This window comes from Grammomys surdaster, unplaced genomic scaffold, assembly GCF_004785775.1.
Source record: "Grammomys surdaster isolate TR1022 unplaced genomic scaffold, NIH_TR_1.0 125889, whole genome shotgun sequence".
Taxonomy (NCBI): domain Eukaryota; kingdom Metazoa; phylum Chordata; class Mammalia; order Rodentia; family Muridae; genus Grammomys; species Grammomys surdaster.
Window position 1 is genome coordinate 3,189,672 of NW_021620714.1, and position 23,033 is coordinate 3,212,704.

The 23,033-nt window shown below is 45.4% G+C and overlaps 1 protein-coding gene across 1 annotated transcript in view; it reads right to left on the reverse strand.

Annotated features, from left to right (window-relative positions):
• Heg1 (heart development protein with EGF like domains 1) overlaps positions 1 to 23,033 on the reverse strand; it is an 81,974-nt gene that overhangs the window by 37,762 nt on the left and 21,179 nt on the right. The window contains exons 2-9 of the mRNA XM_028752237.1: positions 22,141 to 22,422; positions 19,856 to 20,155; positions 12,006 to 12,344; positions 10,606 to 10,950; positions 7,065 to 7,289; positions 5,130 to 6,446; positions 2,996 to 3,112; positions 1,876 to 1,995 (exon numbers count right to left, since the gene is read on the reverse strand). Coding sequence (XP_028608070.1) covers positions 1,876 to 1,995; positions 2,996 to 3,112; positions 5,130 to 6,446; positions 7,065 to 7,289; positions 10,606 to 10,950; positions 12,006 to 12,344; positions 19,856 to 20,155; positions 22,141 to 22,422 — 3,045 coding nt within the window. The remainder of the gene's footprint in view (positions 1 to 1,875; positions 1,996 to 2,995; positions 3,113 to 5,129; positions 6,447 to 7,064; positions 7,290 to 10,605; positions 10,951 to 12,005; positions 12,345 to 19,855; positions 20,156 to 22,140; positions 22,423 to 23,033) is intronic.

Below are 23,033 nucleotides of genomic sequence, written 5' to 3' on the forward strand. Positions count from 1 at the left end.
CATTGTGGAAAGAGACAGATGTGTCCCTGTTCTTAATATAGTTAGTGTATTCAAGACAACTTCCATGTCTACACCATCCAGCTTTAAAACGAGTATTTCAAAGAATTACATTTATCTACTTTGTGCCTGCCTGCATGCATTTGCATGTGTGTTCATGGTCCAAAGCACTCATGGGAAATTCAGAGAACAGCCTGTGGGAATTGGTTTTCTCTCTCTACCTCGTGGGTCCCAGGAATCGAACTCAGCTGCTCAGACTCAGCAGTGAGCACCTTTATCTGCTGAACCACTTTACTGGCCCAAGATGGATTTTTATCTCAAACTTAACGGCCGATTTCACTATTGACTTACAACAACTGCTCTGTATTGAGAGCAGTGTGTTTTCATAGCAGCCAGTCTGGTGAACGCTGCCTTCCATCTGGACAGCTCTTCACTCTCAGCGCTTGCTCAGACAGATTATTCTATTCGACATTCCCCAAACCTTGAGTGAGCAGTGAAGCGTGCTGCAATCTGATTTAACAGATGGGAACACTGAGGCTCTGGCAGTTCAGTGCAGGGGGTGGCTGGGAGCCTGAAGTCAGGCGTTTGAAACCGTGGGCTTCAAAACACAAACAACAAAAGCAAATATTCTCATCTCCTTCATTCTTCAGTGCACACGCTCGGCTAGCTCCCTACAGGGTGTGGCTACACGGACCAGGTTACCCAGATGCATTAGGATGAGAGCAATTCTTGATTTTGACTCATGTCTACATATGTAGATTTTCCTTTTTACAAAATAATGCTCAATTTTTGTATTTCAGACAACTTTTAAAATTCTTATTTTAGTAGAGTGCCAGCCTTAAGAAGCCCCTTCTGTCTGTGGGTATTAGGGGTCCATGCAGATAACACTTGCAGGCAGCACAGTCATAGGTTCTCCCCAAAACATTGGCTGAGCACTTGTGCATAAGGCCCCACACTGGGCAACTGTAGCTGACTTATTTTATCTGATAGCTTCAGCTTTGAAACTGTATTTCTCATTCTAACTTCTATTCTTTCTTTCTATTCTATTTCTATTCTCATTCTATTTCTATTCTTTCTATTCTTGCTTCTCTAGCAAGCAAGGTGTTACACTCAGGAAACCCAACAAGGGCCACGCCCCGTGTGCAAAATGCTCTTACAATAAATACATTGTTGTACGACAGAAAACTGTGGGCTAGAAACCAGGCCTCCCATCAGCTGTGACCCATGCTTGGTCACTGAACATCTCAGAGCTTTAGTCTTTGCTGCATTTGTTTGATCTGCTTTTTAACTTGTAGGATGAAGAGTGAATGGAAAACCAAGGAGCTTCGTGGACTTGTCAAATGAGGGACAAACATGACTGATATTGTGGCCAGATTCCAGAGGTGGCAATGTTCAAATGCACCTGTCTGTGGCTAACAACTCGAGGACCACTTTCAAAAACAAGAAGAATGTGTGGACACAGAAGGCAATCAGAATTTTACTCTTTTCTTACTCTAAAATATAAATAAACACTCTGAAATTGTAATTAAATAAATGATGTTTAAAACCCCTATGCAGTTAGAATATCCTTTTGATTTTTTTTAACTGAAGGGTAAAACAGTTGCACAAATAATGTTATGCACAAATGAGCATGCTATGCAGGCATTAAGATATTTGTCCTTTTTTAGTAACATAGGTATATACTTAGAGATATCTTTTGGATTTAATATATACAAATATAATGTACATCAACAAAGGGTGAAGAAAAGCATTGCATCTGCAAGTGTTGGAATAACAGGCAGTGTGCTTCACTTCTATATTCCTGAGTTTTTTAGCTTGGAAAAAAAATGTTGGCTTTGATTAGGAAGGAAACAGTTCCAAGGCAAACAATTCTCTTACCCAGATTGCATATTCCTTTCTCCAACTGATACCCGATGGGGCATCTGCAGGTGAAAGATCCCTGAGTATTGTTGCACACAGCTAGGGGAGGGCAGGGGCTGGAGAGACATTCGTTCACATCTGCAGTGGGGGACAAACAAGAGCATGCTGATGCGGGGGCAGACAAAGAATCAAAATCCAGTACATACTAAAACCAACTGGCACTGTGGGGTGTGTGCTTCAAAAGAAGAGTGGGAAGCCACCCTTGTCCTCAAGGGGATGGCTGCCTGCCAGGTCAGTGGACAGCCATATGAAGAATTAACTATATCACAGGCAGGATTTGCATGTACAGAGATAAACATAGATCTAGTTGGTTGTGGTTGTTGTTATTGTTTTGAGACAGGGCCTCAACGTTTTATCCCTGGCTGGCCTAGAACTCACTATGTAGATCAGAGTGGCCTTGAACTCATAGAGATTCTACTATCTCTGGCTCCTGGGTGCTGGGATTAAAGACATACCCAGCAGAAAGAGTAGATTTTGATGCAGGGAAGAATTAAAGAGTGTTTTAAATTATACTTAAATAATAAATAAGACTAAAGAGACTTCAACAAGCAGATCTTTGGGAAGAGGGTGTGATTCTGAGCTGAGGAGCCAGCAGAGTAAACGTCCAGGGCAGGGGAGTGAGTGTAGGTATCTTTAGGGAGCTCTAGATGGTCCAGTGTTGCAGGAGTATAGAGAATCCACAGAACAGAACCAGGCAAAAGCTTGTCTGTATCATGCTGTAGTCCTTCATATTATCATATAGACAACACACAGGCATCCTAACACTCAAGGAAGAAGACTATTAAATTAAACATCGTACCTTTGTATATTCTAGAAGAGAAAGGCTCTTTTAAAATGATTGTTTTTAACTGTGTGTGTGTGTGTGTGTGCACATGAGTACAGGTGCCTGCAGAGGCCAGAGGTGTCTAATTGCTTTGGAGGTACAACTATAGGCAGTAATGAACCGCCCGATCTGGGTTATAGAACTCAAACTTAGGTCCTCTGCAAGCAGAGTACATGCTGCCAACCCTGGAAAAAGGATCTTACTGAACAGCCCAATAGCCCAGGTAGCATTACAGTAAACGATCCTGCCTCTTACCCACACTGCAGTTGTCCCCTTGCCAGGCACGTGGGCACACGCATCGATACCCATGACCGGTGAGGTCCACAATGCATTCACCATCATGAAGACAAGGGTTCGCGGCACAGCTGTTGCCTAAACACATGGAAGGAGTGAGGCAGGTGATGTCGAAGCAGCTCTGGCAAACATCTCATTCTCGCAGCTGACGCTTGGGTCTGGCTTATGTTTGTTTACTCGCCCTATTTAAACTCACATCCACTAAAACGGAGTAGGGTCCCCGGAGGTGCGGAGACAGAGGTGATGATACTGGGCACAGATGCAGTTTGTGTTCGTATTCAAGTGCTAGATAATTGCATACCTGAATGTAAGCACACACACTAAGTGCTTCTTGCAGGCCACTTGTTTCAGGACCCATAATTATATTGTCTTTGTGATACTTAGAGAATTCTACTGGACTCAGTACATGCCAGCTTAAAACGTGTTCTAAGGTGGACAGAATTCCTCATCCATTTATCCTGTCTGCTCCAAGATTCACTCTGTGCAGGAAGGAACACATAGACATGACTCCTTTTTTCTCTTGGACTTTGTCAAAATTCTAGAAACCTTTATCTGAAAAAAAAAATCTTGAAACATGTACATTTATTTGTAGTTGCTACGCTTTTTGTTGTTTTTATCTTGAGATGGTCTCATATAGCCCAGGCTAGCCTCAAATTAACTATATAGCTCAGGATGGCCTTGAGCCCCTGATCCACTTAACTCTACCTCCTAACTGATTGTGAGTTTCTCCATGTGGGTGCTGGGAACCAAACTCAGGGCCACTACAAGAACAGGATATCCCCTAAACAGACACTGAGTCGTCTCCCCAGACACCATACTTTAAAAGTTACTTAGCAGGGTGCCTACTGTGCCCTTAGGTAATTCTATAGTTTGCTGTGAACATGCTGTAAACACTCACCTACAGCCACTGTAACAGCTAACACTCGCTTTAAGGGAGTCTGCTGAACCCGGGACTGAATGTATTGGCCAGTGGAAATAAAGATTTTTCTGGAGAAGCAATTATCTTTTACTTCTTAGACATACTCAGGTTGCTGAGAAGGGGGCACTGTGGGTTAGCAATGGGGACAGCTTATGACCCCCACACTCCAGGTTCATCCTCACTAACTGAAATTTGTATTACAAACTGAGCTCTCTGCTGTAGCTGCCACACACCGTTTCCCTCCTTTCCCTGTTACTTAAGATGTAGATCTGTCTCTCCTTCAACAGCAGCTCTCCTTTCCTGAGTCTGCATCAACCACATGTCCCACTGTCCCGCTGTCCTGCTGTCCCGCTGTCCTGCTGTCCTGCTGTCCTGCCTCTGCCTTTTTTTGTCCCGGGTTGCCTTTTTTCTGACACCAGCACCTTCCACACGTTGTACAGATAACCTTACCCTGTACAAGGCAAAGAAGCTCTGGTCAAGCGGTCACCTGGAAGAGGTCTGTTGAACATTCTTTTGTTTGTATTTCTTCTGGTTACCAACTAGCAATAGAATCAGGGAGACAAAGAACTCTGGGCCTCCCTGGATGGAGAGAAGCCTTTGACTCTGGGAAGCCCCTGAGCTGACTGACTTGGGGGCTCTGGGCCCTCTTTGGAGTGCAGACATTCAACTCATCCCTGCCTCTAACAGATCAACTAAAGCTTCTTTTATCTTTTGTGGTGCCCGAGAACCTGTGGGAGACTGTGTGTGTGCCAGGCAAGTGTTCTGCTGACATTCTGCATCTTAGCCCTGTGAACGTTGCTCTTCCAGCTTCTCCATTGTCCAAACCCACATCTATGCCCCTCATTGACCTTAGATGAGTTAAAGGCACATTTGAAATGCTTGGACCATTACAGGGCATGACAGGCTACAGTTACATCGTCTATGCATGTCACACAGGGCCAAAGTGCTCTCTCTCCTCGTTCTTCAGAAAGAGTCACGTAACTTGGGGGATATCAGGAGAAAATTAGGCCCACACTGCCCATACTTCATGCTTTATACTTCAATGGGAGTCATTCTGGGTCATAAAACAGTCCCAGATACTAGCCATGTCTACACATTCACACAAGCCACAAGCTCCTTGTAGCTCTAATGTTGGACAGGGCCTAGTGGGCAATGTATTTGTAAGATGCACTTTACCTGGGGTTAGAGGTGACAGTGCTGTTGGTGACTGTGGGGTGCTCTGGGCAGCAAAAGTGGTATATCTGGAAGTCAACATTTCAGATGTAGAAACTTCTGTGGTTTGAGGTGAAGATGGTCTAAGAAAATGTGAAGCCGGGCTGGACTCTTCCACATGGCCAAGCTCTGTGGCCATTTCTTCTGCTGGCGTGATTGAAGTGGTCAGAGGGAGAGTGGTAGGCTCTATGTGCTCCCTGTTCCCTTCTGTGGTGACGGCCCCTTCAGTTGAGATTTGTGGCACTAGAATTTCAGGATTGGTTGGGAGGTGTTGTTTCTCTGGGGTAGTGTGTACAACAGTATCTGGGGTCAAAGGTTCTACAGGTGACAGGGTGCTGGAGCTGGTCACAGGAGAGTTAGTAGTCTGGGGCATGGCAGATGTCAAAGCTGGAGACATCTGGGCTAAGCTGGTGCTTGTGGATGGAAGGGCTGGCTCTATGGAGACCCCTATTAAGGCTGGGGACCAAGGGGCCCCTGGAGGAAGGCTCACTGTTACTGCTTTGGTAGAGTCTGTGGGCAGAGACACCAAGCTTGGTGACTTAGCTTCTGTGATGGGTTCCTCTTGCTGCGGGGTGCTCTGGTTCTTGGGGTCTGCTGTTTGGTTGCTGGGGACCAATGCTACAGCAGATACCGTTGTTGACATTTGGACTGAAGTCACACGTGGCTCCCTTGCCCTGTGAGGGACTAGGGTAGGAGACAGATGTGGGAAGGTTGTTTGTGGGACAGAATATGGGGTGAGAGTGGACACCATTAAGGCGACGGGCGAAGGGGACGATGAGGATGTGGCTGTCTCAGAGGTAGACTTCAGCTGCTGTATTGGAGACCCGGTTGATGGCACGGCTGATGAGACCGGCTGGGGTTGTGACGGTGAGGGCGGAGCTGAAGGCACCCCTGAATCAGGTGGGTTCTCAACAGGTTTGGTACTGGTATCAAGAACCAAGGTGTTTGGCATATTAACCGTGGATGTGTAGGTTGGGAGGTTGGACGTATGCAGAACCGGTGACTCAGTGGAAGACTGAGCAGGGTGGCCATCGTAGGCGGGTGTGCTACTTTGTTTAGGCTGAGCCTGAGAAGGAGAGTCTGAGTGTAGAGAGTCTGAGATCTTAATGGAAGAGGTTGACCTCTCACCAGCCTCCGAGTAGGAAGTGTTATCTGTAATGGACAGTAGCGTCCGTTCTCCTTTGGTGAAAGTAGATGGAACATAGGCGTGGTCTGTGTGGTCGCTGGAAGTCCTTTGTCTAGCATCTGAGCCATGCTCTTGAGTGTAGCTAAGTCCGGTGACTGCAAACACAAAAGACAAGGTTGAGTGAAGTAGACGAGGAATCTTTGACACAAGCACTGGAAAATACTCTTTGTATCTTATCTGTGAACTTAAATGAGGAAGATACTGTCTGTGAAAGGCAATTTCTCATGGCCAGCACTCTGAGTGAAGATGACACAGGAAGGCTGAAATAGTCAGGGTCACTCAGAGTAGGTCCTCCCTCCTCCTGTAACCAGCAGGGAGAAGCAGGGACCAGGAGCCTAAAAATAGGAAATGTTTCCAAAGCCCTTCCTCATACCCCTTTCTAATAAAAACAAATTGCCATTGAAAACCTCCCTGGATCCCAAACAGTAATTGCCATTATCAAATGGAAAAAGAAATCCGCTCCCAACTTTCCACTCTGTATAATGAGGTATTTCTTCCCGGGAGATGGCCTTCAGCACAGTTACTGTTTTCCTTTAGTTTAAACCCCTCAGGCAGATGTCATCCCATATACCTCAAGCAAGCATAAGGCGAGAGGGGTGGGAGAACCCAGAAAGCTCTTTTCCTAATAAGCAGTAACCTAATTTTTGAGTTTCCAGCCAACTTAACATCCCAGGACTGCGGGTCAATCTACAGACAGCCATGGGAAGACACACCTCCGAGGGTTGGTGCCCGGGACAGCAGGCCAGCATGCTCTGTCACGTTCCCGTTCCCGTGTGAAGTGGGGCGCGCAGGTCGGGTCGCTGTATGGGAGAGGTCAAGGGACCGCAGCGTGCGTTCCCCACTCCGGGTGAACATTGCAGATGTGTGAGGTGCGCGCGCCACGGAAGTGCTGTCCGCCAGATCTGAGCTGCCACTCAGCACTGCACCATCTTCCGGAGCTGAGCGCAAAGTAAACACAGGGACAAGACTTTTAGCTTCACATTCGAACCCAGAGGCTTCCCCGAGGCTCATTCTCAGTGCCCAGAGGGTTGATACCTCTGTTCAGATGTCCTGAATTCACTGTAAGGATATTACTCCAGACAAAAGATCCAGAATACTGGGGCCTGTGGAATGTCAGTCATCATGGATCAAAAAATAGCATGGATACTTATGGACAGTGATGGTGCACTCAGGAGGCAGAGGCAGGTGGATCTCCGAGTTCGAGGCCAGACTGGTCTACAGAGTGAGTTACAGGACAGCCAGAGATACATAGAGAAACCCTGTCTCAAAAAGCAAACAAACAAAAACAAACGAACGAACCAAAAAAGCACAGAGGTTAAAGTTGGTGTTCTTTATTTTTTATTTTATATGTACGTGTGTGTGCGCACGCATGTGTGCACATGCAACAGCAGGAGTGGGAAACGTGGAGGATGATTAGTTGGAGTCTTTCCTTCTATCATTTGGGTTTTGGGGAATCAAGCTCAAATCATTGGGCCTGGTGGCAAGATTTACCCACTGAGCCATCTTGCCAGCCCTGTTTTTATTTTTAATGCACTTGTTCTATTTTGTTGGACTAAGAAGGCAGCACATGAATAAATATGCCCTTTCTCTCTTTTGACAGGGTATATGTTGTATGCTAAACTTAGAACTCGCTTACATTGTTAGATTACCGAGTAAATCATTTTCAGAAATAATGAACATCAAGTCCAAACTTGATCTGTGCACATACACATAAATAAAATAAATATTTTTTAAAAACACTCTTTATTTAATTATTTTAATTTTTATGCCTTTATTTTATTTTTGGTGTGTATGAGTATGTGTACCACGTGTGTGCCTGATGCCTGCAGAGGCTAGAAGAGGTTGTCAGATTCCCTGGATGCCCTAGTTACAGGCAGTTGTGAGCTGCCATGTGGAAGCTGGAAAGGAACCTAGGTCCTCTTCAAGGATCACAAGTACCCTTAGCCACTGAGCCATCTCTCCAGACCCTTTATTTTCATATTTAAATTATGTGTGTTTGAATGTGGATTTGGAAACATGAGTGCAGTACCCACAGTGGTCAGAGAGGGCGTGAGATCCCTAGGACTTAGAGTTGGCTGTGAACCATTTGATTAGGGTGATGGAAAAAGAACTCAGGTCTTCTGCAATAGTGGTATGCATTCAACTGCTGAGTGCCATCTCTGTAGCCCCACTAACCATTCCCAAAGTAGTCACTATTAGTGTTAATGAGTGCTTCTCCTCTCTCTCTCTCTCTCTCTCTCTCTCTCTCTCTCTCTCTCTCTCTCTCTCTCGGCACAGAAAAGAATCTTCAACAGGAAATGAGCATGCGGACAGGACATCAGTGACCCAGAGCAACAGTAAGCAGAAACCTTTAAGTCAAAGGTGACTTAAAGGTATGCTGAAGGACTTAGGAGACACCTGGGTGCTGAGCCACCCAGTATGGGTGCAAGAGGCCCAACTCTTAAATTTGTGGGCCACAAAACTGGAATTTTGTGGGCAAAGAGGAAAAGATATTGACTGAGAGATCGCGTATACTCTGCCAGTGAAATTTAGGCAGGCAAACAGTCACATCAGGGTTAGAGGCTGATAGAAGCATCATAGCCTGAAGCAGGTGGGTTTGAACCTAGCAAGGGGGCAGACTGAGAACTAGCCAGGGCAGGTGTTATAATTAGTCAGCTTTGGCTGATTCAGAGTCAAAGAGAGAAAGTATTACACAAGTCCATAGTGAGATCATTTCAGGAATGAGGCTACCCCTTATCTAGTTTTTTAAAAAGGATTTAAAAATTATGCGTATGTGCATGTGTATTAATGTTCATACAGGTGCAGTTGCCCATGGAGGCCAGAAGAGGGCATCAGATGATAGCTATTCTAGAGTCGGGAGCTGCCTGATGTAGGTGCTAGGAACTAAATTCAGGTCCTCTGTAAAAGCAGCAAGTGTTCTTAATGGCTGAGCCATCCCCCAGCCCCACCCCACCCGCTACAGCCCCACTGAGCTTTTTAATCACACAAAGGTCTGATCGCAATGAGACTGTGTTTTCCACATGAACCAACTGAGCATTTCCTGCAGAGAGAAGTGTCATGAAAATGTAAAACTATGGAACCAAAGACTGTGCTGGGGGCACAGCAGTGTCAGCATGCTTGTTGCTTAGTGTGCACCAGGCCTCAAATTCAATCCTCACTACTCAGGATGAGGCTGGGGGAGGAACCTAGGGTCTCAGGTTGTGAAGGTAAACCTCCTGGGTCCCAAAGAGATGAGAGTGGAAAATGATGTTTCTCAGGTAAAGAAATAAAAGACTATAAACATCTTCTCCCCACGCATTTGCTCTTTAGTCTTTTTTGTCTTTTTTTTGAGACAGGGTCTCACTATGTAGCTCTGGCTGTGCTGTTGCTATGTAGACCAGGCTGGTCTTGAACTCAGAAATCCACCCGCTTCTGCCTCCTGAATGCTAGATTATAAAGCTTGCACCACCACACCAAGCTCATACACGTGATTGATTCTTTCACAATCAGATGCTTTTGTGTGTTACAGGCGTAGTGATAAGCAGTGACCTCCTCAGTGGTGGGGATGTCAGAACTTAAACCTGTTAGAAATGTAATGAGAGGCTGGAGAGATGGCTCAGTGGTTAAGAGCACTGGCTGCTCTTCCAGAGGACCTGGGTTCAGTTCCTGGAACCCACATGGCAGCGCACAGCTGTCTGTAACTCCAGTTACAAGGGATCTGACACACGCACACAGACACACATGCAGGTGAAACACTGATGCAATAAAATAAGAATAAATAAATTTTTAAAAAAGTAAAAACAACAAAGTACAGAATGGGAGAAAGTACACTGAGTTACACATATCAGAAGGGACTAGTGTCCAGAATACTAAAAAACAAACAAACAAACAAAACAAACAAAACACCTTATACTCAATGAGAAAAGTGATAGCTTAACTTTAAAATAGTCAAAATATTCAAATAGGCATCTTCAAAGAAGTCACACACCTCAGCAATTACTACATGAATAGATGTTCCTTGTCACTAGTATAACAAACTGAGAATTGTACGACTCTATGTACACACACACACACACACACACACACACACCATAGAAAAACAATTGAGATGTACCAGACAAAAAAACGATGGCGCACGTATGCATGTTTGTATTAACCAGCTAAGAGAATGGCCTGGAAATAGTAAAATTCTTTTCCTAAAGCATGCTCTGGTAGATGGAATGATCAGACACATCCTAAGGCCCTGTGCTCTATTTCCATACACTAAGAACTCACTTGAATGCTCTCTGTGAGGTGCTGAGGAATCCAGACTTTCGGAAGAAGATGTTGATGAAGAAGATGAAGACTCTGTGTAACTCCTCCCACCCATCCCCGAGTCACCACCTCGGGGCTGTTGTGCAGTGTGTGAGGACTGAGTCAAACCCCAAGTGGCCCCAGCTTCTGGATGCAAAGCTGAGCTTTCTGCTGCAACTGTAGATGTTTTATTCTTGGCAGGAAACCATCGTCCTGTGCTCTCTCCACCATCGATGGAGGGGTCTGACCTAAACCCAGTCTCAGTCAGAGGCATGGCACTTCCATCTCCTGCTTCAGAGCTGCTGGCAAGCTGATGCCCTCCGAAGGCTGTAAGATATCACAGAGGGGAAAGGCCATTAGTGGACCTGGAAAAGATGCTTAACAACTAAGATGTCCTCTCTCAGGCAAGCTTCCTTTGCTAAGGAGCCTTGAACAGCGTTTATATGGGTCACCCTACAGGCATCTCATCGTCATGTTGCAAATTTTTCTAAAATTATTGGATCTCAGCAACATTGTAATCTTAAGAATAAAGGCTGGTGAGCAGGAGACTTGTGAGCAGCATGCGCAAACAGCAATTTATAGGCTTGGGAGTTTCTCTCTGTCCCTTGAGAAAGTAGCTCAAGGGAGGAGTCATTACATCTAGCAAGTTCAATGGCATAAATATCATAGATAGGGCATTTCCCCCTAAAAAAGCTGGAATACTAATTAACATTTTCTACTTTTAATGTATAGTAAAATACACTATAAAAGTAAGCCAAACGATGAATTTGGGAAATATGTTTATGTCTGACAACTTATTTAAAAAGATGGTCTATACACAAAATCAGTGAATACAGATACAGAGAGCAGGCCAGGCCTCCCTTTGAAGATGACATTACAGAATGAAAAGAATATGGACCAGCCATGTGAAAGCCCCAAGGCTGAGATCTCCATTCTGCTGAGGGATCTAAGAAGCTGTGCTTGCTTTACTTAGACCCTTCAAGTCTTGGTGTTTTCATTTTCGGGAGGGCACTTGTCCACACCCAAAGACAAAAAAGCTGATAGAGGATCTGGTGTCACCAAAGTCACATGTCCCTTCAGAAACTGCAAATGGTCTTAAAGAGGATCCCTCAGGACAACCAGCTATATAAAATGTTCATGGTCGCTGGGCGGTGGTGGCGCACGCCTTTAATCCCAGCACTTGGGAGGCAGAGACAGGCGGATTTCTGAGTTCAAGGCCAGCCTGGTCTACAGAGTGAGTTCTAGGACAGCCAGGGCTACACAGAGAAACCCTGTCTCGAAACCCCCCCCAAATAAATAAATAAATAAATAAAATAAAAAAATAAAAAATAAAAAATAAAATAAAATAATGTTCATGGTCAAATAAAGGTATAATAACTCACGGGGGGCATCACTTTGCCAGTGTATAGATGGAAGTCCATATCCATTTTCTGTAGACAGTTCAGTGCCTTCCCCATCTCCCAGATGCTCAGTTAGTCCGCTGTTTGTCCTTGAGTCCTTCACAGAGGGTGAAGAGTGGACTGACATTGAAGTTATAGCTAGTCTGGAGTGCGCAGGGAGACTCTCTGTCTCATCTGCAGGTTCCACACCGACAGGCAGAGACCGCAGCGTTCTTGGGACGCCATTAGTGAACGTGTCCGTGACAAGCATGCTCTTTGTATGAGTGACTGATGGGTTTGGGAGAGCAGTGAAGTTGTCACCATTCTTTATCCTTGCAGAAGCTAAGACGGAAGAAGAACATGCTTCAAAACACTTGAATGGTGAAGAAAATCAGGATTCTATTTAGGTACAAATAATGCTTATTCCACTTGATATGAGTATCCATTTGATATTTAATATGAGTGATGTAATAGCAGACATTTGTATCCCATTAATACATGTGAGTGCAACTAGGAGCCCCTCCTTTCCTTTCTCCTCAGCAGTTCTGAGTCTCACAGGGCTGGTAACAGTCAGATCCCTCACCATGCACAAATTACATTTTCTATGCGAGCTACAAGGTAGATAGGAGAAACCCAGACGAAGGGAAAAAATCAACTTGTTTTGTATAGAGGGACTGCATTCCATAGCACAGGAAACCCACAGTATAGGCCACCATGATAGTATAGGCTATTGCTGCCGGTTTGTTTTAAGCTATGTAACCCTTTTGTTCAAATGCTATCATAGACTAAAATCCAGTCCACACCATGAATCAGGGTTGAGCCAGTGCAGGGTGTGCACCCCCCTCCCCCAGTTAGCCCTGGGGCTCTGCAGAACACAGCCAAGGCACTACTGGCTTAGGACAGTGGTTCCTAGTCACCAAAAGCTCTTCATTATTCCCTAAACCACAGTCAGCATGAAGCTTATGATTTGAAAGACCATTCAAACGACATCCATCAGCCGAACTACTAACCCACAGGAGAATGTATTATTGCTCCAGGAATTTTATTTAATTTCACCTAAAAGCAGACAAACTCCATTACTGTAGTTAGTTACTAAGTGTTACTAAGCTAGAGAGAGCCATCTTCAAACTAGCATAGTACTCCAGGGAACACTCTAGAAATTCAAAACTCTAGGCTGGGGACAATTTTTTTGTTTTTCTGATCAGTAAAATGGATGGAAGTCCTTGGATAATGGCCAAGAGCGTCAGGAATGAATGAATATATATATATATGATATTATATATACCACAGAATCCACCATTTGTCCCTCATCACAGTGGCACAGCTGAGAGTGTCCTTCCATAGGGAAACTTTCTAAGGGTACTTGAGAACTGACCACTAGCCAGGCAGTAGTGGCACAAGCCTTTAATCCCAGCACTTGGGAGGCAGTGGCAGGAGGATTTTGGAGTTTGAGGCCAGCCTGCTCTTCACAGTGAGTTCCAGGACAGCCAGGGCTACACAGTGAACCCCTGTCTCAAAACAAACAAACAAACAAAACCCAAACAAAAGTAAAAACACAAAAATAAAACCAAACTGACTTTAACAAGGCACCTTAAAGCCTTAAAGCCCTAACACCAAAGGGCTGAGGCCACAACCCTGGGGTAGGGAGCTTACTCAGCATGTACCAGGCCGTGTTGAAATCCAGCACCACAAGATATTCTCATCAGGTGCAGGAAAGCTGGCGAACAAAATGACGGCAGGCAAGGAAAGAAGGTGCTTTCTTTCTTTTTCTCACATGAAGCCAACAGCAACAAAGAACCGTCTATACCCCTACCATGAAAGGCTTCAGCTGTTAATCACGGCTCAGAAAAGGGAAAAAAAGAAGCTGCTATTATAAAGAGTTCTTTGAAGACCAGTCTTATGTGCAGTTGTGGCCGAAAGCACAAACAGATTTTAGACATTGAGAGAAAGTATGGGGAAGGGGGAGGGGGGGCTGGAGAGATGGCTCAGCAGTTAAGGGCACTGGTTGCTTTTCCAGAGGACCCAGGTTCAATTCCTAGCACCCACATGGCAGCTCACAACTGTCTGTAACTCTAGTTCCAGAGGATCTGAAACACATACAGGCAAAACACCAGTGCACATAAAAATAAAAAAGATAGATAGATAGATAGATAGATAGATAGATAGATAGATAGATAGATAGACAGATAGATAGAGTATAGAAAGAAAAGGTTTCTTTTACTCTTGTGCAAAAACCATGAACAGTGGGAACACAGCCTGCTGCTCTGACTACTGGAGCTTAGTGAGCAGACGCAGGTGCAGGCTATCCACAGAGACAGTGGGTGCAAAGGCATCCAGCTCTGCTGGAACACAGACAAAAACAAAACCACAGGGCTGGAGAAACGGCTCAGTGGTTAAAAGCACTAACTACTTGCCCCAGAGGGAGCCCGGTTCAATTCCCAGCACCAACATGGAAGCTCACAGCCATCTGTAACTCCAAGATCTGACACCCTCACAGAGACATACATACAGACAAAACACCAATGCACATAAAATAAAAGTTAAAAAAAAAACCCAAAACACCTAAAGCACTTTGGGAAGCGGAGAATAGGGTAATTGAATTTAGTCAAAATACATTATACGCACATATGAAATTTGTAAACAATAAAAAGAAAAGTTGTCATGTGCTAAAACAAGAACCACTTTTGTCTAAGGAAGGAGTGATAGAGATATGGATATGTTCCATAAATGGTCTACAAATTACTTTAAAGAGATTTTTATTTCTAATCAACTTCATTACGTCACTTGTTCAATATTCTCCTTAAGGGACAGTGGTGGCGGGTAGTGCGTGAACGGATGGATGGATGGGTCTGATGACTATCTGGTAAGATGACTCAGCAGTAAAGGCCCGTGCCACCAAACCGGACAAGAGTTCAATCCTGTGTCCCATGGTTGGAAGGAGAAGAACTGAGTCCTTCAAGTTGTCCTCTGGCTCTCACACACTGTGACACTAATAAACATTTAACATTTGACACTAATAAACATTTAATAAACATTTTTAAATAAAAATTTTTAAAAATTGGAATATCACCACTGACTGGGACAAGGCCTGAGCTAAGTTCCTAGTCTTTGTAACAGGCCACAGAGGGAATAGCTGCTCACCTGGTATGAGCACGTGTCCCTTTCTGTCACAGGACAAAACCCCAGAGCCTAAAGCATCGTCACGGTCACACTGCTCGACCTTGACGGCTATCCAGAATTTCCCAGAACTAAAGCTGAGGCGGCTGATATTACAACAAGGCAGACTAAATCCAAAATCCTTCAAGTCGTTTCTGTTCTCTCCCTTCACAAAGTGACATCACCACAAAGCGATTTACCTGGACCGCATCAGCTCAGCTGCCCACAGGAAAGATTCCCATAAGCCAAAAACCCATCATTACACCTCAGCTCTCCCTGAGTCGACAAAATGTCACCTTCAAAGAACATTAGCCTGAGTCTCACAAACCAACAATTGAAAGCAGTTTCTACTATGATCTTCAGCACCCTTACATAAGTATTCCTCTTGGAATCTCTGCCCACTGCCTATGGGCTAAACCATATGCTGACTGTCCGACAACAGTCTCATACTCCACCCAGCTTCCCTTTGTGCCCCCATTTCCAGGAAGCTCATACTAAATTTAGTTCTGAATTGTAGTCACTCTCACACAATTCAACATACACATTTGGGCCTTCAGAAGAGAGCTTCCTCCCCACCCTCCTCACCGGGCAGGGCCACTTGTTGCTTTGTTTACAGTCCCGCCCCCACACCAGGACAGTCAAAGAGACCAATGGAAAGTCTAGAGAGGCAGAGCGCAGGAAAGGATGGACAGCAAAGCCTTCTAATTTTGCAGTCCCCTAGTTCATCTTCCTGAGCCTGCTTTGGTGCTGTAAGATATAGATTCTATTCAGACACAGATTAACTCCTGGCTGTTCAGGATGTGGAAGAGGCTGAACAGTGTGCTCTGGTCTGTGTTCTATTGCTGTAATAAAATACTGACCAAGAGCAACTCCGGAAAGAAAGAAAGTTTATTTTATTGTAAAGTCTAGGTAAAAGCCCATCTTTGAAGTAAAACCATGAAATCAGTAAGTGCTACTTACTGGCTTGCTCAACCAACCTGCCTACTTTCTTTCTTGCTTGCTTGCTTTCTTGCTTTCTTTCTTACTTTCTTTCTTTAAAGATGTATTTATTTTATGTATATGAGTACACTGTAGCTGTCTTCAGACACATCAGAAGAGGGCACTGGATCTCATTACAGATGGATGTGAGCCACCATGTGGTTGCTGGGAATTGAACTCAGGACCTCTGGAATTGCAGTCAGTGCTTTTAACCACTGAGCCATCTCTCCAGTCCCTCAGCCTGCTTTCTTACAGAACAAGGACCCACAAAAAAAAAGCCCACAGATTTGCCCCACAGGACAATCAGACAGAACTATTTTCTCAATTAAGGGTTCCTCTTCTCAGATAACCCTAGTTTGTGTCAAGTTGGCAAAAACACAACCAGCACCACACACTTGTGTAACTAGATGGCAGTAAAGGAGGCCCAGATGACACTGTTGAATGTATGGATCATCAAATGTCGCCACCTTTGAGATCGAAAGAACCTTCCACCATGCCCTTAGTTTGTCGTCTGTAGGCACACCCACCCCCGAGGGACATTACAGACCTGACTGGTTTAAATGTTGGGCTTTTCTCCCTAGGTCATACTGCTAGAAAAACCACAAACTCTTCCCCTGAGCCAGGACTTCTTTGCTTGTCCTTGTTCACTCAGCAGGACGAGGCAGGCTGACTCCAAGTCTGCCATGGCAGGTCCTGCTAGACCTCCTTAGGCGTTCTTGCCTACATGCCTGGAACTCCTGTGTCAGTCACAGACTCAGAAAAAGTTAGTAGAATCTCATGATGTCCATTCAGTAGAAGGAGAGGTGTATAGAGCTTGCTGGGTAGGCTAGAAGGTCCCACGATAACTTTAAAAACAGAGCACAGGTTTGTTTCCTCATTGGCCTCAGGCACTTGCTGGGGTATGCCCTTGGCATACTAAATTTCTCTTTAATAAGCACTTTAGAGGGCAGTCTGACATCACCTACAGCTGAATACCTAGGTCACTAAGGAAGAGAAATCCTTAGTAAGACTCAAGGACTATGAAAGTCAGCAAAACTGCAAACATTAGCAATGGAAGGTTCTAGAACAGCAGTTCTCAATCTGTGGGTCTCAACCCCTTTGGGCGGTCAAATGATTCTTTCACAGGGGTCACCTAAGACCATCAGAAAACAGAGATGTTTACATTATAATTCATAACAGTAGAAAAGCTATGAAGTACAATGAAATAATTTTATGGTTGAAGGTCACCACAACACAAAGAACTGTATTAAAGGGTTGCAGCATTAGGAAGGTTGAGAACCACTGATTTAGGACAACTACCCAAAGAATGAAGGTCAGCACTTGAGAGGCAGACAAGAGTCTGTTGCCTTTTAGCCTGAAATATACAGAAGAAGAGAATCCAGTCCAGTAAAGTTAGAAACATGGATTCATTTTCAGTATACCACAGTCCTAGGTGTAATGTATACCATTAACATTAAATGACTCTGACCAGAATCACAGTAGAGATTCCTTGGAAATGCAGAGCTGGTTGTAAAACCAAGCCACAGAACCCAAGGCCGCATGGCATCACAGCTTTTGTTGAATTCAACCAACGCTTATAAATAATCTTTTTAAAAAAGGTTTATTTAGTTTTATTTATGCAGATGTATGTTTTTGTGTGAATGTGCAGAAGAAAACGTCTGACCCTCTGGACCTCAAGTTACAGACCCTGTGACTTTAGTGCCACTTGATATGGATGCTGGGAACTGAACTCGGGTCCACTGGAAGAGCAAGAAGGACTCTTAACCACTGAGCATCTCTCCAGGCCATTTACAGATAATCTTAAAAAGCAATCTTCTGCAAACATGAACCATGAATTCTGCCCACACCCCATTAGCAGGGAGTTGCACGCTAAGCCTAGGCAAGAAGACTGGTCCTTTAAATAGGTGTTCCAGAGGAGACCTCGGGGCTCAGTCTTTGCTTTGATGACATAGACCGAACTTCCAGTTTTGCAAAGTACTTAAAAAAAAAAAAACCCATGATGTCATGGTTGAGGAAGTGGAACATAAACCCCCCACCTCAAGCTGAGCAGCTCTTGATAGCTGATAGTAGCTACGAGAGGAAGAGTTGGTTTCTTTCAGGAGATGTGGTCCCTGGTAGGTTGACCATGTGTCAATGGATGGCCTCACACCCATGGATTTCTGGGAAGCAAGGACTGGATGCATAAGGAGGGAAGAAGGGAGGAAGGAAGGGAGGGAAGGAGAGAGGGAGGGAAGAAGGGAGGGAGGGAGGAAGGCCATGAAGCTATAACATGATGGAAATCTAGGAGGAGTCTGGAGGAGCTGGTCAGTGGTTACGTGGAGGGTGAACATGATTAAAATCTACTGTATGTATGCATGGAATTCTCCAAGAATAAATAGAAAGCTATATGTATTTAAGAAACTAAAAACAAACCACCCCCCCCACTCAAAAGGCTTTTCTTTTATTTTTCCTAAGATTAATTTATTTACTTTACCCGGGCGTTGGTGGCGCACGCCTTTAATCCCAGCACTTGGGAGGCAGAGGCAGGCGGATTTCTGAGTTCGAGGCCAGCTTGGTCTACAGAGTGAGTTCCAGGACAGCCAGGGCTATACAGAGAAACCTTGTCTCGAAAAACCAAAAAAAAAAAAAAAAAAATTTATTTACTTTATGTATATGAATACATTGTAGCCATCTTCAGACACACCAGAAGAGGGCATCAGATCCCATTACAGATGGTTGTGAGCCACCATGTGGTTGCTGGGAATTGAACTCAGGACCTTTGGAAGGGCAGTCAGTGCTCTTAACCTCTGAGCCATCTCTCCAGCCCTCAAAAGGCTTCTGAAAAGGGCTAATCCTGCTATTCTGTCTGGCCTCCCATAGCTCAAGGCTAAATAAAAACACAACCTGAACTGCAGGCAGAGGGGCAGTTTACAGCATCTTTTTGGCTCTGTCCCCTGGGAGATCTGTGAGCACAAGTGAGCATTCCCCCTCCCCGCCCCAATTCTTAACTACTGAACACTGTTTTAGAAATGTCCTCAAGAGGGCTACAGTCTCTGTGCAGGTAAGCATTGGCTGACCTGGTCTGACAAGCGACTTAGTGTCTCAGAAGAAACACCGGTGGCTTAGAGTAGTTTAGTAGTTTAGTGCGTCAGAAGGGACATCACAGAATGGGTTCCCTACAACCACAGGGTCTAACAAAAGCCATGCAAACACCTGTACTGTGTAAACTTTTGAAACAAAGTCGGGAAAACATACACACCTATTTTCTCAGCCATCAAAGAAATTGCTTTTGCAAAACAAACAAACAAGATTCAAACTGCTAACAGACGGTGTAGCGGTGTCTGGCTCACATTTTATTCAAGCACCCTGGCACAGGGCCTCTCTTATAAGCACACACCTCAGTCACACGTGATCTTTGTCGTGTGTGTGTGTGTGTGTGTGTGTGTGTGTGTGTATAGAGAAGGAAAAGGGGAGACAGGAGGTGGGGACACAGCAGCCACCGGACCAGCTGATATTTTCCTCGGCATACAGTTAAGGCACATTTTAAGTGTGAAGCTCAATAGTGAGATAAGCAGCACTTACTGCACTCAAAGCCCTTGGCACTGAAGGAATGGTTTTTAAATCATCCTTTGCTTATTGTCGTTCTCTTATCCTGACACAGCACTTGGCCACCTGGCTACACACATCCACTTGGGGTTATTTTGAGATTGGAAGGTTCAGCTGGGGACAGGAGTACTCACATGAGGGGTGGTCTGAGGGAGGAGGGAGACTCCGGGTCCAGGAGAATGGTGGCCCGGAGTCCTCCTGGTCAGATGAATTTCTCTTCTGGGAGAGCACAGTTGGCTCCCCGGGTTCCAGAGCAGGAAGGGAGGCTTGGCGGGAAACCCAGGTGCCAGCCACTTGCGTGTGCACAGTCCCTTCTTCTGGGAGCTCCCTTGTCTTCTCCAGAAAGCCTGGGGATGTTTCACTCTCTGTTTGAGAAGACGTGATTCTTCTTTGTGACTTGGAACTGCTGGGTGGCTGGGGAAGGCTCTCCAAGGCTGAAAACAGACAACAGCAGTTACAATCTCAGCAGCGGACTTCCAAATGTCTCATTCTCTCTAGTGGACTCAGCCTCAGATTCTACGAGATACACAGATTCCAGGCAGGAAGAACCTGGGTATACTGCCCACCCTGGCACTTCAAGTCTCTGGGAAGCTAGGGGCTTCCTCTCCCACTGAAGCCAAACAAGGCAGCCCAGCTAGAAGAACATATCCCATGTACAGGCAGCAGCTTTTGGGATAGCCCCTGCTCTGGTTGTTCAGGACCCACATGAAGACCGAGCTGCATATCTGCTACATACGTGCGGGGAGCCTAGGTCCAGCCTGCTCTTTTGTTGGTGGTTCAGTTCAACGATGACTTTTAAGAACTTTTTTTTCTTTTTTCTTTTCTTTTTTTGTTTTTGTTTTTCGAGACAGGGTTTCTCTGTGTAGCCCTGGCTGTCCTGGGACTCACTCTGTAGACCAGGCTGGCCTCGAACTCAGAAATCTGCCTGCCTCTGCCTCCCAAGTGCTGGGATTAAAGACGTGAGCATGTGTGTGCCCGTGCGTGTGTACTCATGTATGCGTGCACGTCCCTATTGGAAGCTGGAAGAGACATTGACTCCCCTGGAGCTGGAGTTACCGTGGTTGCTGGAGAGATCCAGCATGGGTGCTGGGAATTGAAGATGGCTCCTCTGGAAAAGGGATTTTAGCCATTGAGCCATCTCTCCAGCCCAATCTTGAACTTCTAAGTCTCCTGCCTCCATCTTCTGAACTCTGGGAATGCACAGGTTTTATATGATGCTGGGGACTGAGTCCAGGGCTTTGTGCCCATTAGGTGAGCTCTCCAGCCCTCCTGTGTTAAGACTCTTTGCTAAGCAATTCTTCTTCACCTAATCACCTGGTCAGCCAGCACCTGCTGTCTAGATGTCTACCTGATGGTTCAGTTCACTTCAGGTCCCCTTTTACTCCCATATCAGACACCTTACTGCCACATGGCTCCTCCCTCAGACTACCACTCCACTGTTTAATAACCCTTCTGTGGATCAGGTAGAGACTGCCTGGCTGGCAAACATCCTGTGTCTACCCCACACAGTGCCGTCCGCCCACTGCTCTGTACTCTCCTGGTGAGGATGCTGCCACTGATGCCCACAGGAAGCCACGTGTTTTTATGTCCTTATGTCTTTGCTCACTCTAGGCATACCGTTCCTCAGCTGCAGTGCCCGCCCACCCAACATACACACTTATACTTTCCGCACTTGGAAACCTGCTGCCTGCTCTCTATACACTGGCTTGACTAGTCTGCCCACTATTCTCAGTGGGGAGCTTCAGTTACCAAAACCTCAAAGCAATAATGACAGGGACCTCAGGGGTGTGCCTGGTTAGCACTACATTTCTTGTTTCCTTCTTAGGTTGAGCTGTACTCATGGAACTGCGAGTCTTGGACTGGAGAGATGGCTTGGTGGTTAAGGGCACTGACTGCTCTTCCAGAGGTCCTGAGTTCAATTCCCAGCAACCACATGGTGGCTCACAACCACCTGTAGTGGAATCAGATGCCCCCTTCTGGTGTGTCTGAAGACAGTGACAGTGTATTCATATACATAAAATAAATAAATAAATCCTTAAAAGAAAAAGAATTGCAAGTCCTTCACTGAAGTCCTAAGCTAGCGACTGTGCGGACTGGAGCAGCAAGAACCAACCACTCAAACACCATTACCACAAAGCCTTCATTCCCATCCCCTGTGTGGCAGGGTCTTCGAGAAAGGGGGTGTGGATTTAGACTGCCATGGAACATAGATGCCAAAGGACCAACCAGTATGTTCCACAAATCTGCATCCTCCTTCCTTTACAAGAGGGGCTCTGAGGAGGACTTACCTAATGCACCCCGACGCAGAGCCTCTAAATGGACACAGTTGCTCTGGATGTGGGGTTAGGGTCAGAATGGGGCACAGAATTTGTTTTCTAGGACTGGTCATACATGAATGAGCATCAAAACACACACTCACATGACAAGCTGCTGTGGGCGGTCCATGCTGTGGTGATCTCAGGTGAGGGCTCTCGGTGCAGAGCTCTGACATGTGCAGAAGACATGTTTCTCCAGTCAGCGCTTGTCTCAGGGAGGAGAGAGGGGTTTTCTGAGGTTTCTGAGGAACTGTGGCTCATTCTGGCAGTGTGAGCTATCACTTCCTTTCTGGAACCTGAATGGTCCTCTTGACTCTGATAAAAGCGGGTATATCCTATGTGGGGTTCGGTGTTGTTACTTTCTGGCCAATGGTTCCTTGCAGCGGCTGAAATAACAAATGCATCACTGAAAACTCAATGGCTTTTGAAAAGTAAACCCGAAGAAACCTTCAGCACCCCGAAATGACCCTCAGAGCTTATTGCTGACTGATTGCTTAAAAACTCCATTTAGGAGTTAGGGTGATGGGGCCTCAGTAAGGACCACTCCTTCCTCCTACAGAGTACTAGAGTCTGGCCCAGGACCCACACTGAGTGGCTCACAACACCTGCATCTCTAGCTCCAGGAATTCAGATGCCCTCTTCTGATCTCTGAGGGCACCTGCACACACATGCATTGCATATATGCACACACACACACACACACATACACACACACACACTGAAAAATTAAATAACTGCCCCCTCACCCTGATTTTATTTTTCTGATTTGAGAATACTTCTCTTTACTTGGGTTTGGAGACTGTAGCACCATGGAAAATTCTCAGTGGGGAGTGAATGAAGTCACTTCTATCTTTATATGCCTGGGGAAAAAACTGTCAAGCCATCTGATAAGCAGAGACTGCAGGAGGGCAGAACTATCATTTGCATCTAAATATAACAAACACACACAAAAGGAACAAGTTATCTTAGATTACTATTTGCCCAGAAGATAAAGTGA